The 14,685-nt window shown below is 35.5% G+C and overlaps 1 protein-coding gene across 11 annotated transcripts in view; it reads right to left on the bottom strand.

Annotated features, from left to right (window-relative positions):
• The window catches only part of CPLANE1 (ciliogenesis and planar polarity effector complex subunit 1), a 144,773-nt gene that overhangs the window by 105,527 nt on the left and 24,561 nt on the right, over positions 1-14,685 (bottom strand). For all 11 annotated transcript variants that reach the window (XM_086677296.1, XM_086677327.1, XM_086677291.1 and 8 more), the window contains exons 8-15: positions 13,549-13,652; positions 12,062-12,244; positions 9,212-9,461; positions 8,882-9,037; positions 7,949-8,718; positions 7,194-7,402; positions 6,661-6,741; positions 3,553-3,717 (exon numbers count right to left, since the gene is read on the bottom strand). In XM_086677296.1, the coding sequence (XP_086533422.1) occupies positions 3,553-3,717; positions 6,661-6,741; positions 7,194-7,402; positions 7,949-8,718; positions 8,882-9,037; positions 9,212-9,461; positions 12,062-12,244; positions 13,549-13,652 (1,918 nt within the window). The remainder of the gene's footprint in view (positions 1-3,552; positions 3,718-6,660; positions 6,742-7,193; positions 7,403-7,948; positions 8,719-8,881; positions 9,038-9,211; positions 9,462-12,061; positions 12,245-13,548; positions 13,653-14,685) is intronic.

Consider the following 14,685-nt stretch of genomic DNA (forward strand, 5'->3'; position numbering starts at 1 on the left):
CCCATTAGTAAGAATGGCTCATTGTTATAAGATTCTTTTAGAAGGTAGGGACAAAAGGAATGTGTAGGGTAGAGGGAGAAAGCGGGTAAGGGAGTGGGAGTTACATCAGGATTTCTTTAATTTTTTTAATGTTTTATTTATTTTTGAGACAGAGACAGACAGAGCATGAGCAGAGGAGGGTCAGAGAGAGAGGGAGACACAGAATCTGAAGCAGGCTCCAGGCTCTGAGCTGTCAGCACAGAGCCTGACCAGGGCTCGAACCCACAAACCGCGAGATCATGACCTGAGCAGAAGTCCGACGCTTAACTGACTGAGCCACCCAGGTGCCCCCGTCAGGATTTCTGCAGTGATTCTGATGTATAAATTAGCAGGAGCAAACATGTCATCCCTATTTGAGAATCAAAACTCAGTAACACAAACTGGCATTCAGAAATTTGAAAATAGTGAAACTGTTAAATATAAATACTACAGTAACATTAATTTTTATGAAATTTATGGCCCCAATAGTAGCAAAATATTTTTCTTTCCCAGAAGTCACTTGATATATTCATAAGGATATTAAGTTTTATATGCATATGGACCATTTCTGTCTTGTCACCGTATATTTCAGCACTTAACACTACTCTTCCTCATAGAGTAGGCACTCAAGATTATTAATAAACTTTTTTTTTCATAAAGGGGATCTTGAGAAAATCTTATTAGCCTCCAAGTAGTATTCTTCATTTGGTCATTAAACATTTGGAAAAATCCTACTATTTCTTCACATTAAAGTTAAAAATACATAGGTAAGAATTATTCTCTCCTGGATAAAATTTACTGTAGGAATTATATAAAGGCAAGATTTCCAGTAATTTTAATCATACAAAATTCATTATGCAAAGCCAGAAATAAGCTCCTTAAATGGAGAGCAACCTAATTCTAAAAGATGATCACAGAGTAAAACTGTATCAATTCATAAGTAAAACAATTTTGAAAGGGTAATTCTGTGTGTAGCACAGTGATGATGTTAATAATTATAACTATATAAAATGATTTAATGAGGTAAGTGTGCAGGAAAAAGATAACATAGCAGGCCTGACTACTTGAAAGTTTTGCTTATAATGCTGACCTGTGGATAGCATCTGGGAACTTGGATTTGGGAAAGATTCCTACCACCTTAACTAATGAGAGTGGCTCACTAGACCTAACTGTACAATCAATGTGGTTTATGCTGAACACCTATTTTTCTTCTGAGAGTGTAGAATTTTGGTAAGGGCTAGGCAGAGGGGTGACTACATGACTATCCAGCCTCTAATTAAAAACCCTGAGCACTGGGGTGCCTGGATGGCACAGTCGGCATCCAACTCTTGATTTTGGCTCAGGTCATAAACTCGCGATTCAGGAGTTCAAGCCTCACACTGGGCTCTGTGCTGATGGTGTGGAGCCTGCTTGGGATTCTGTCTCTCCTTCTCTCTAACCATCCCCCACTTGTGATCTCTCTTTCTCAAACTAAATAAATACACTTAAAAAAAAAAAAAAAACCTGAGCACTGAGTCTCTAAATGAGCTTCCTTGGTCAGTAATATCTCACATGTGTTGACACAACCTGTTGTTAGAGGAACTAAGTGTGTCTGTCCTGTGTGACTCTACTAGGAAAGGAGTCTTGGAAGCTTGTGCCTGGTTTCCTCTGGACTTCACCCCATGCACCTGTTCCCTCTGCTAATTTTGCTTTGGAGCCTTTCATTTAGTAGATAATAGCCTTGAGTACAACTATATTCTGAGTCCTAGCATCCTCCCTGTGAACACTGAACATGAGGGGTAGTCTTTGAGACCCCCAACCCAGTACGGATACACTTAATATATTCTAAACAATAGCCATTAAAAACTAAAACATACATTCACTCTTATGTGGATCCTGAGAAACTTAACAGGAACCCATGGGGGAGGGGAAGGAAAAAAAAAAAAAAAAAAGAGGTTAGAGTGGGAGAGAGCCAAAGCATAAGAGACTGTTGAGAACTGAGAACAAACTAAGGGTTGATGGGGGGTGGGAGGGAGGAGAGGGTGGGTGATGGGTATTGAGGAGGGCACCTTTTGGGATGAGCACTGGGTGTTGTATGGAAACCAATTTGACAATAAATTTCATATATAAATAAAAAAAAATAAAAAAAAATAAAAAAAATAAAAAAATAAAAAAAAAACTAAAACATACATTACTATAGGTTCAATTGACTTAAAAAGTTACATCATGTAATGATAACACCACTGGAAAAAAAAAAAAAAGAAGAATGTCCAATCAGTTAAAAAGTCATATAGAAAGATCTGTCAATGCACAGCTAACAGACCTTTCTGGAGGGCAATTACAGAAATTTATCCTTAAGAAATTATTAGTAATGCTCACAAAAATTTATGTACACTTCAGCACTATTTAAAACAGTAAATAGGTGGCAACAACTGAAATGTCCAATAATGGGGAAAAGGTTTAATAGGCTTCAAAAAAGAATATTATTTACATTAGAAAATATTCATCAAAATATTAAATTTTAAAAGACTACAAAACAATACACAGCTCTAATAATATATACATATAAATGTATACAAAAAAATGGTAAGTTATAAGTAATTTTATTTTCTTTATATTTTCCATATTTTCAAAATTATCTAAAATGAACACATATTACTTCCCTAATGAAACAAAGATTTTAAAAGATAAAAATCACAAAGAGGAAGAAATCGATAAACAGTGGCTCAAACAATAAAAACCTAAGTTGGCATGGACTCCATTTAAAACTTGTGATACACTAGGCCTTTCAGACACATTTGCATGCATAGTATACACCTAATAGTTTAGTACTTATAACCATTAGAGATATATTCTATGTTCATATATACCTTTCACTCTCATTATTGCTTAGTTTAAATACACCTCTTTAAAATTTTTTTTAATGTTTATTTTATTTTTGAGACAGAGACAGAACATGAGCGGGAGAGGGGCAGAGAGCAAGGGAGACACAGAATCTGAAGCAGGTTCCAGCCTCTGAGCTGTCAGCACACAGCCCGACACAGGGCTTGAACTCATCAAACGCGAGATCATGACCTGAGTTGAAGTCGGATGCTCAACAAACTGAACCACCCAGGCGCCCCAAAATAGACCTCTTTTAAAAAGGGGAACTCAGATACTCTGCAGCCTCTTAAGTGAATTTTTAAAAAAGGCTCAGAATACCTCAGAAAGTGATTTTCATCATTTTACTAAACCACCTTAAGCAATGGTTAAAGAAAATATAAATACACTAAGGAAAAATACTCGGATACCTGATATTATGCCTAACAAATATGGCTATGAAAAAATAATGCTATTAACTCGGCAGGTAACTACTGCTAAGCCCTGAGGAGACAAAGATTTAAAAAACAAAAGCAAAAATAAAACATGATCCTTGCTAATAAGAAGTTGACAGGCCAAAATTCACCATGACATAATTTAGTCAGAGCAACCAACTTTTATGTATAAGCAATTTCATATCTAAATGTATGAATACAAATTAATGAGATTAAACATACTGACTGCTGAAATGCATACCTGAACAATCCTCATTTTCTTTTACAGGTAGGTGGGACCACTTCAATATTTCTCTTACTAGCTGATCACACAATCCTTGAGCATCATTTAAATTATAGCTATAGATGTAGCAGTAGAAAAGAGAAAGATAATAGCGTATCTGAAGAAAACATGTCCTTCTTCCTCCTTAAACAAGAATTAAGTTTACATTAAAAACATGTTAGCACAATTTGACAATAAATTATATTAAAAAATAAAAAGGTAAAATAAACTAGATTAAAAAATAAAAACAAGTTAGCAAAAAAAACAAAAAAACATGTTAGCAAGGTAATGTTCTTTTTTTTTTTTTTTTTTTTAAGTTTATTTATTTAGGGGGCACCTGGGTGGCTCAGTCAGTTAAGCACTGGACTCTTGGTTTCAGCTCAGGTCATGATCTTGCAGTTCGTGAGTTAGAGCCCCGTGTCAGGCTCCACGCTGACAGAGTGGAGCCTGCTTGGGATTCTCTGTCTTTTCCTCTCTTTGCCGCTCCCTGGCTCACATGATTGGTCTCTCTCTCAAAATAAACAATAAAGTTTATTTATTTAAGCAATCTCTACACCTAATGTGGGGCTCAAACTCATAACCCTGAGATCAAGAGTCACATGCTCTAGTGACTGAGCCAGCCAAGATCCCCAGAAAGGTAATGTTCTTGATCTGGGTGCAAAGTAGACAGGAATATTCAATTTATGAAAGCTGTTACTCAGTTTATGTGACTTTTTCTCTGTATTTGTTTTATACTTTAGTAAGAGTTTTTATCTTAAAACAGGTCAGCAATAATTTGTTCTTTTTCATTTTAAGTTCTGAATGATTTTATTATCTTTCATCAGGCCCTAGGATGACTAAGATTTTATCCCAAAAGAGCTACAAATCCTCATCATTTCAGCACTAAAATCCACGAACAATATCTCAAGTACATGATATAAAACAGAAGGAGACATGCTAAAAAAGAAAACCCCAAGAAACCATATGTCTATCAAACAGTTAGTCAAAGAGACTTCCCAAAGGAGAAGAAGCACTATCCAATGAGATAGGAGCCCCTGACCACTGCCTTCAAATATCTGGAGGGTGTTTAGGACTGACACTGTCGGTTGCCTGACCCTTATCCGTTGTTCCTGAGCAAAAGAATTCCAATTTTATTTGGAGTTAATAATGAACCCACATCACAATTTCTCACTTAGATGTAGCCAAGTGAAAAAATGACTAAGTTCCAAACCAAGAGATAATATTGTCTAGAACTTCCAGAAAAGCTGCTCAAAGGGAGGTGTACCCTTTCTTGCCCTTCCTGCCCTCCTCCTTCCTGCTGTCTAGAATATGCATGTGATGACTGGGGCTCTAGTACCCATCTTAGCTCATGTAATGGCCTTAAGATTGGAAGCAATGCACTAAGGATGACTGAGTAGAAAAACTAAAGGAGCATGGGTCCTTACTTAGACCATAGAAACACCAAATCAGCCCTAGACTGTCAACTTCTAGTCTCCTTTCATAAGAAAGAGAAATAAACTTCTTTCTTGTTGAAGCCACTACTACTTCCAGTCTCCATTATTAAAAGCCATTCCTAGTACATACAAGTTGGAAATGAAATTAAACATAAAGGTCCATAATGGAACTCATTATGAAAACTTTTCTTCCTCAGAACTTTTCATCTCCTTGAATGCCACTCTTCTTCATCCAGTTGGACAATCCCCAAACCTGAGAACTACATTAGACTTCTTTCTCCAGATCTACTCAGTCACAAGTCCAGCTGATCAAGTCTATTTGGTATCTGTCAAGTGTTACCTCTGTTCTCTAGTACTCCTGATATTGCTTTGATTCAGGACCTCCTCAACTGACTGATTTTCCTGCTTCAATGTAAAACCCACATATCTACACCACACTCCTACAAATGATCTTCCACATTGTACCAAAGGAATCTTTCCAAATGGCCTATATTCATTTGGAAAGTTCTCTTTCCTACATAAAGTATCTAACTGATCCCAATGTCTTCAGGATAAAATTTTGATCCCTTTATATTGCATAGTATGCTCCTTTATCACCTTTTCTCTGCCTACCTCTTACCACCCCACACCCAATATTACATACATATGTCATTTGATCTAGTCCTATGAAACAACTTGCAGTTTACCAAATTGCCATAGTTTCTCATGCCTTTTTGCTTCTATAATGCTATCTCCTTTGTTAAACCATTACCACTGCTTTAACTGGCCAATTTATACTCAATTTTAAATGTCAAGTCCAGGTTTTCCCCAGACCAATGCTTACGCTCCAGCTTCAGATTGTGGGAAATGTTCTTCTGTGCTTCTCCAGCATGTACCATACAACATAACAAGAGGAGTGCTCGTTGTTTATGTAATCTCTCTTCCATATTGTGGGCAATTTGTTGTTTATTCCTAGTGCCTAATACAGTACTAGGGACACAGCAGGACCTCAATAAATACTGGTTAAATAGGTGAATGAATGAAATATACAAAGCCACAGCAGTCAGAACATAACTTTAATAACTGGCCAAACCTGACCATGTCGTAGTTACAGTCATGGCTAGTTCCCAGGTCGCTAGCTGAGAACTTCTGTCATCCTAGTCACATCCTCAATATCATGAAAGCTATCACCAGTTTCTAGAATCTACATCTTTATAGTCTCATCAAAAACCCCATGGAGACCAAACTTAACCTAACAATAAGTATAACTCAAGGGAAATTCTTGAAGTTGAATTACCTAAGGGCAGAGAGCCTTAGCTTTGTGTTTCTCTAAGTCTGTAAAAAAGGTGGTAAATGCCCAACAAAACATTATTTTATTTAGTATCTAAAACTCATTTTTCCCATTAATAATCACAGATTCCATCACTAAGCAAAAAAAGGACAAAAGGAGCCTTACCTATAGATAACAGAAAAAACTCTTCATGCTACAAATTCCAAGACCAAAAATAATTTTAAAAGCATTTCTGACACTAAAGATGCCTACCATACGTATTCCATTTGAGCATTAAAAAACTGTGAGCACTCCGAAATCTGGAATTATTTTTAAGCTCTACAGCATGTCAAAATACATTCCTACCAATATTATGACAACTATTATTTTTTAACACTACCCTACCTTTCTCTTGAGTTTCTTGTAGAGCTTTCTTCCACATTAGGACAGACTTTTCATATGATCCTAACAGGAAACACTCTTCACCTACAAAGTTTTTAACCAACAATCAGTCACAGTTAATGAAATTACTTTATAAAAATTTACTTCATTTTATTTATTTTTTTTTTTTTAATTTTTTTTTTTTAACATTTATTTATTTTTGAGACAGAGAGAGACAGAGCATGAACAGGGGAGGGTCAGAGAGAGGGAGACACAGAATCTGAAACAGGCTCCAGGCTCTGAGCTGTCAGCACAGAGCCCGACGCGGGGCTTGACCTCACGGACCGTGAGATCATGACCTGAGCTGAAGTCGGCGGCTTAACCAACTGAGCCACCCAGGCGCCCCAAAAATTTACTTCATTTTAAAATTCAGTAAATAAAGCTCAGCCAGAAACTATTTTGAAAAACAAATAATTGAAACTAATTAATAAAACAGAAGCCCAGTTACTTATATTGCTTATTCACAGAGTTAAAAAAAATGTTTGTAAATTACTGACCATTGATAGATTTAAGTTCTAACGCCTGGTTCAAGCGAATTCCAGCAGTCTGTAAGTTAGCCTGTATGTGACATAGCAGAGCCTTTACAGTAGATGCTTCCTGTGTCATCTTTTCAGTTAACTGTCTGTCACCATCAGGAAGTCTTTGATTTAACTGTGTTTGATACCATAAAGTTTTGTTGTACAACACTCTCCAGAGAACAGCCAATCTGCACACAAAATTAAGTAATCATCAAAACCAAATTTCAGACTAGGAATAAAAATATGTACAGCCTCCTACTTAGTCTTATTATTTCTGCCTGTATTCTTCATTGAAACAATAATATATATACAAACTGATCAGATTTAAATATAGCACAAAGTCCACTGATCAAAAAAAGTATAATACATTTTTTAAATCTTCATAAATCTTCATGGTCATTCTTCTATAGTCATTCTTCTTACCTAAACCAAAATCTTTCAATACTTGGGCATGTATCATGGCTGCCCAAGACTAATATGTCTGTTGAATAACATTTGACTTAAATATAAAAATCTATTAATGCTGACTGGTAAGGGATACAGAGTTTCTTTTTGGGATTATAGAAACATTCTGGAATTGGTGCTAAGAGTTCTACAGCCTTGTGACTATACTAAAAATCAATGAATTTTACACTTTAAAATGGTGAATTTTACAGCATGAGAATTATATCTCAACTTTTCAAAAAGGAAAACATCTATAATGTTAATGGTACCCTAATACAAAGTAATTATACCTGTGTCCTGGTTGTTGAGCAAGATTTACTACTTGAGGATGAATCTTGAAAGATGAACTCCAAGACCAGTTTTCCTGAGAACCACTATCTGGAAACATTTGAAAAATGGGTACCACCAATTTGTCTTGATTTGCTGCTCTACTTCCATCAAGTGACGTTGAAATAACTTCAGGCTGAAGAATGTATATGCCATTTAAATAAGCAGCTACCATTTTGAGTAAATGAAAACAAGCCAAAAGCTTCTCTGAAAATAACTGACCCTGCTGTTGCTGAATCAGCAAAAGCTTTATAGTATTTGAGGTCAGCTTTACCAAATGTCCCACATCTTGTTTGTATCTCATATCCCAATACTGGATTGACAAACACTGATGAAAAAGTTGAAAGATACAAAGTACCCATGCATTATGTCTTGTGCTCTTGCTTGAAAAAGGATCAAGTTTGGGGAAAGGACATCTTATAAACTGAAGAATGTAGAAAAAATGAGTGATACAAACGACTGTGTAATTTAACATTAAATTTTTTTCTGTTACATTTTTTGAAATTCCTATAGTCCATGCTGCAAGGAGATTCTTCTGGACAGAATGCAGTTCTGTAATGGTTCTGTCTGTCTCCTCTGTATTATCCTCTGCATGTATTGTATCAAACATAGACGCAAATTCCAATCTTCCCTCCTTGACATTACTGAACAATGGATCCTTTTTTTGGTTCCAAAGTGAGAATAAGTTGTTTGGAAAGTGTTTGCCTTCATTAGTTTCTTCTGCTTCAAAATCCTAAAACATGAGTGAAGAAAATCATGCTTAATTTAATATCTTATAAGTAAAATCACTGGTGTTCTCAAATTTCTCTCCCTTGAACAAGAGAAAAATAAAATATGTTTCTTGGAATAAAGTCAATATGTAACTGTTCAAAGTAAATAAAAGACCTACTAAGTACCTGAAAATCTTCTGCTTTTTCATTTAAGTTCATTCTTTCTTCTACCTGTAAGAATCTGGGGACAGTAGAATCAGCTACACTTTTATTTCCTTGGTGTTTTAACAGGCTAGACCTTAGGGAATCCAGTGATCGCAAGTTCAGTCCTTTGCCCTTTGGCTGTAGAAGAAAAGATAAAAGACACCCAAGAGCAAAATTTTATCTGTAATTCTATCACAAGCAATTAAAAATTCTATAGACAACTATATACAATCCAAGGACGTTACTGTCAGTATGGTTTTAGATCTGAAAAGACAAGCCAACTTTTTACCAGCAATACCAAAAGCACTATACCTTAGACAATACCATACTTTGGTACATTTTCTCAAGCCTCTGGGTTGAATCAAGTAGAAGGGATCTCATGAGCACTGATGGAGAGAGGTTATCAAGAAATCGAAGGGTTGTGACCATGTATCCATCAGAAATAATGAGGTAGGGTAATCTTGAGTGTGCTTTTATAGAAAATCTCTGTCTCATAGGGTCACTATCAGAAGCTGTTGAATCTACAGAATTATTTGAATCTTGAAATGTAAGCTGCTGTGGTCTAGCAAACAAACACAAAATTGAAGAATTAGTAAAAGAAAAATCTTAAAGGAAACAATCAGATTATTCCAAAGAAAAGCAACACAATTAAAAGCTACAGAATGATAAAACAGCCAGTTAAACACACTAACATTAAATTGTATATATATGTAAGGAAGACATAAGTGATTAAATAAAATGTAGGTTTATGTGTTTTTTAAATATTCCCTGAATTGTGTTTTTAATATTCCCTGAATTTTGTTTTTAATTTAGTTTTATACAAACTATTTCAGAAAAGAAGGCAGTTCATATACAAACTATTTCAGAAAAGAATTAAGGCAGTTCAGTTTTACTATTACAGAGAATTAAGTAATTAACCTTCTTTCTTACTATATATTTAAATATACTTATAAGAATATAATTATGAGTTATGAATACATAATTAAGTAATGTTAAATAATCAGAATCAGGAACACCACCATAACAGTAAGCGAGTACATTTACGAAGAAAGTCAAATTTAATCTTCAGCTGATAAAATTTTACCCACTACTATCTTCTCCAAATGTCTTTCTCAGTTTTTTCTTTCTCCTCCTTAATAACAGGTGTATTCATTACAGACATTTTTCTAAATTTATTTTTTTAATAATAAATATGTATCACTTATATAATCAGAAAAAGTAATCCATTTTAAAAGGCCCTAAACTGGGGGCACCTGGTGGCTCAGCTGGTTAATTAAGCTCAGCTCAGGTCATAACCTCATAGTTAGTGAGTTTGAGCCCCACATCAGGCTCTCTGCTGACAGCTTGGAGCCTGGAGCTGCTTCGGATTCTCTGTCTCCCTCTCTCTGCCCCTCCCTTCCCCACTTGACTCTATCTCTCTCAAAAAAAAAAAAATTAATAAGCCTTAAAAAAAATTTTTTTAAGTCCTAAATTGGGGTGCCTGGGTGGCTCAGTGGTTAAGCATCTGACCCTTGGTTTTGGCTCAGGTCATGATCTCATAGTTCATGGGTTGGAGTCTCACATTGGGTTCTGCGCCCATGTAGCGGAGCCTGCTTGGGATTTTCTCTCTTCCTCTCTCTCTGCCCCTCCCCTGCTCATATTCTCTCTCTCAAAATAAATACACTTTTTTTTTAAAAAAGGTCCTAAATTAGTTTGTTGGTTTTTTTCACGCAGACTCCACGCCCAGTGCAGAGCCCAACTCTGGGCTTAAAATCACAACCCTGAGATCAAGACCTGAGCCAAGACCAAGAGTCGGATGCCTAACGAACTGAGCTACCCAGGAGTTCCCTAAATTAAAGAAGACTACGAGGCGGGTGCCTGGGTGGCTCAGTCCGTTAAGCATCCGACTTCCACTCAGGTCATGATCTCCTTGTCGGTGAGTTCTAGTCGGCATCGGGCTCTGTGTTGACAGCTCAGAGCCTGGAGCCTGCTTCAGATTCTGTGTCTCCTTCTCAGCCCCTCCCCCACTTGCTCACACATGTGCGCACACGCGCTCTCTCGCTCTCTCTCACAAAAGTAAATAAACATTAAAAAAAAATTTTTAAATAAATAAGAATATGAGGACATTCAAGTCAATTATAAATTGGACCATAAAGAAATAAGGAAAAAAAATACTTTCACTGCAAGAAGTGTCAATTTTTTTAAAAGATCTTATTGTTAAGTAATCTCTACACCCAAAGTGGGGCTCCAACTCACAACCCCAAGATCAAGAGTCACATGCTCTTCCAACTGAGCCAGCCAGGTTCCCCAACAAATTTTTCACTTATAATTTTCCAGTGCTAAAAATTAAGCATCACTTTTTGCTACAAATAATCAAGGACAATCCCTCAATCTCCTTTCTGTGAAGCAATAGCAATGGAGTGATTTCAAAATCCTTTTCCAATGTTTTTATTTTGTAAATACCTATGTGTATATGTCAGGTCATATCTAATACTAACATCAATAACAAAAATATTTACTAAGCACTATGTCAGAATTGTGCTTATTTATAACCATTTATTATTTTACTTCATTCCCTCAACCCTAAGAGACAAATATAGTCATTTTCACTTCCCAGTAAAAGAAAAAGAGCTTAAGGTATAACTTACCCAAAGTCATACAACTAATAAGTAGAAGAACGAAGATTTAAATTTTGATCTGACTCCAAAGCCAAACTGCTACCCCATCCCACAATTAAAAATTAAAACATGGCTAAATTCTAAATTCTTCTATCCATTTCCAACAACTTTTCCCCTTCTTCCCTTTGGGGGAAAAAAAACAGATAAATCCATGTGCCAAGTTAATTTTGAGTTACTCATTTATTTAAGTGGCCTTCTTTTAAAGAAACAATAAAAGACATATCACACTTCTTTGAATTTTACATAAAAGAAGACAAATGTTTCAGTGCTATTGAATATTTAAATAACTTATACTTACATAGTCACAATGTCATATTTTCACCAGGATTTAGCAACAAAAAGAAATAGAAGAAAACTATAAATAAGAAACAGATATTGAAAGGACAGACTCAAAGGGAGCAAAAGACAATTCGAAAGATGAAATTATTTTTTAAAAATACACAGTAAAGTAATACCAAAAGAGAAAACCTTCTACAAACAAATTAAAATAATTCAAATGTCTCACCTATATGTTATGAGTGGGTGAAAAGGAATAAATTCTGCTGGCCCAAATTCTATAGAGCAACCAAATGTAATTAATGTTACCAATTCACCTTGACAGGTCAATAAAACCAGGGAGCCACGTTTTAACATACAAGCCAGAAAAAGACTATCATGAGTCCAGCTGATATCACCTACCCAGTAGGACCTAGAAAAAGCAAGACAGTATGTTTAGAAAGGACTCTCTACAATGTCTTTGACAATTTAAAATGGCCAAGCAGAGTTGAAACACTTCAAAAAATAAGGAGGAAAGAATGAATAGTAGCAAACTGCCACATACATTTCGTGTATTTTACTTCCCAGAAAAAAGGTAAGGAAAAAAAGGAGTTTGCAAATCAACATCTACTCCATAAAACATACAAATAGAAATTCACGTAGACACATAAGCAAATGATAAGATGAAAATAGTCCCTAAAAGAGTTAAGCTTTTTAGTCACTCACATTTTAATTAGAACAACTTTAATTCTATTGGTGTCTACAACTCAAATCTACTGATAGATTTAAAGGTCAATCAATACCATGCCTGCCCTCTCTCTGCAGCTTGCTAGAGGTTCCATGCAGCAGCAGACTCCCTCTTCCCAAAGTCATCCTTACAGCTCCTTAACTATCTAGTAATATTAATCTTTCATGGAGACAAAAAGTAGATCCTTATGTAAATAATGACGTACACTCTAAGTCAAAGAGACCACTGCACTGAGACCAGCAATTCATTCATTTTTTTTTCTTTTTCTTTCTTTCTTTCTTTCTTTCTTTCTTTCTTTCTTTCTTTCTTTTCTTTTCTTTTCTTTCTTTCTCTTTTTGAAGTATAGTCAAGACACAATGCTACATTAATTTCAGGTGTAAGAATGAGTAATACCTTCAGAAAAGAACTTTTGGGTGGGGAAAGAAAATGAAGAGGCAAGACTAGATAGATCTGAAAACTTTGGAAATTCAGAGAACAGCAAAGAAAAGTGTTCAGAAAAGGAAATTAGGAAGACCAAGAGGAAACCTTCCTACTCTATAATCCCAAATAGATCCTGGTAGAGGCTCTTGTGCTATCAAAAATCCTGATTATTGCTATTAACCCACATGCAGAGCATGCCAACTTTGTTTAAAAAGCTATAAACACCTCAGCCACCCCAAGTATATAATGATCTTCCCAGTCCAGGTTTTCTCATTTCAGTCTCTAATTAAGCCCAATATCCCCTATCCAGTTATGATTCCACTCCTCCTGAGATAACACAGAAAAAAATAAAAAAGAAAATATGTTCATGTATCTTCCACCCTACCAGATCCTTCCGTAAGATAAGATTTTCCTTCATATAGCAATTAATCAAGCACAAATGCTGAAAGTAAGCTGCATTATCTACCTAAATATCTATTTAGATATCTTTTGTATTATCAGAGCCTTAAACTTATTAAACTATTAGAAGAGAAAATAAAAATGCTATGCAGAAACACAAGAGTTCATACCTGATAAGTGTAGGTGGAACCACAGGATTCTTATTACTACACCCTCTCAGGCTACCACAGAGAGTAACAAAATTCAACGTGTTTATAAACAATACCTGAGTTGCCTAGAAAGCAAAAAAAAAAAGAATGCAAAAAAACATTAAAATTATTTTACTTTAATCATTACTTATAATTCTAGAGACCTAGAGACCTATTATTATATTAATAAACTATCTTGGAAATCTTTCCCAACTGGCAAAACAATACTGAAAACTGAAACTCCTCACTCTTTTATACTATATTTTAAGGACATGAGTTACCACTTTGCCCTTCTTCCTTTTTGTTACCCTCTTTTCACTTCTGAAGGCCAAGTTTTGAAATTATAGCTTCTGGATAAAATAACTTTATGTTTTTTTTTTTGTTTTGTTTTGTTTTTTTTTTTTTTTTTTGCAGAATTTTTTATTTTTTTTTTATTTTTTTTTTTATTTTTTTTTTATTTATTTTTTTTTTCGATCACTCGTTTTTTGTTTTTTTTTTTTTTATTTATATATGAAATTTATTGTCAAATTGGTTTCCATACAACACCCAGTGCTCATCCCAAAAGGTGCCCTCCTCAGTACCCATCACCCACCCTCTCCTCCCTCCCACCCCCCATCAACCCTTAGTTTGTTCTCAGTTCTCAACAGTCTCTTATGCTTTGGCTCTCTCCCACTCTAACCTCTTTTTTTTTTTTTTTTTTGTTCCCCTCCCCCATGGGTTTCTCTTAAGTTTCTCAGGATCCACATAAGAGTGAAACCATATGGTATCTGTCTTTCTCTGTATGGCTTATTTCACTTAGCATCACACTCTCCAGTTCCATCCACGTTGCTACAAAAGGCCATATTTCATTTTTTCTCATTGCCACGTAGTACTCCATTGTGTATATAAACCACAATTTCTTTATCCATTCATCAGTTGATGGACATTTAGGCTCTTTCCATAATTTGGCTATTGTTGAGAGTGCTGCTATGAACATTGGGGTACAAGTGCCCCTATGCATCAGTACTCCTGTGTCCCTTGGATAAATTCCTAGCAGTGCTATTGCTGGGTCATAGGGTAGGTCTATTTTTAATTTTCTGAGGAACCTCCACACTGCTTTCCAGAGCGGCTGCACCAATT

Source organism: Puma concolor, chromosome A1, assembly GCF_028749965.1.
Source record: "Puma concolor isolate L17-30 chromosome A1, mPumCon1.1.hap2, whole genome shotgun sequence".
Lineage (NCBI taxonomy): Eukaryota > Metazoa > Chordata > Mammalia > Carnivora > Felidae > Puma > Puma concolor.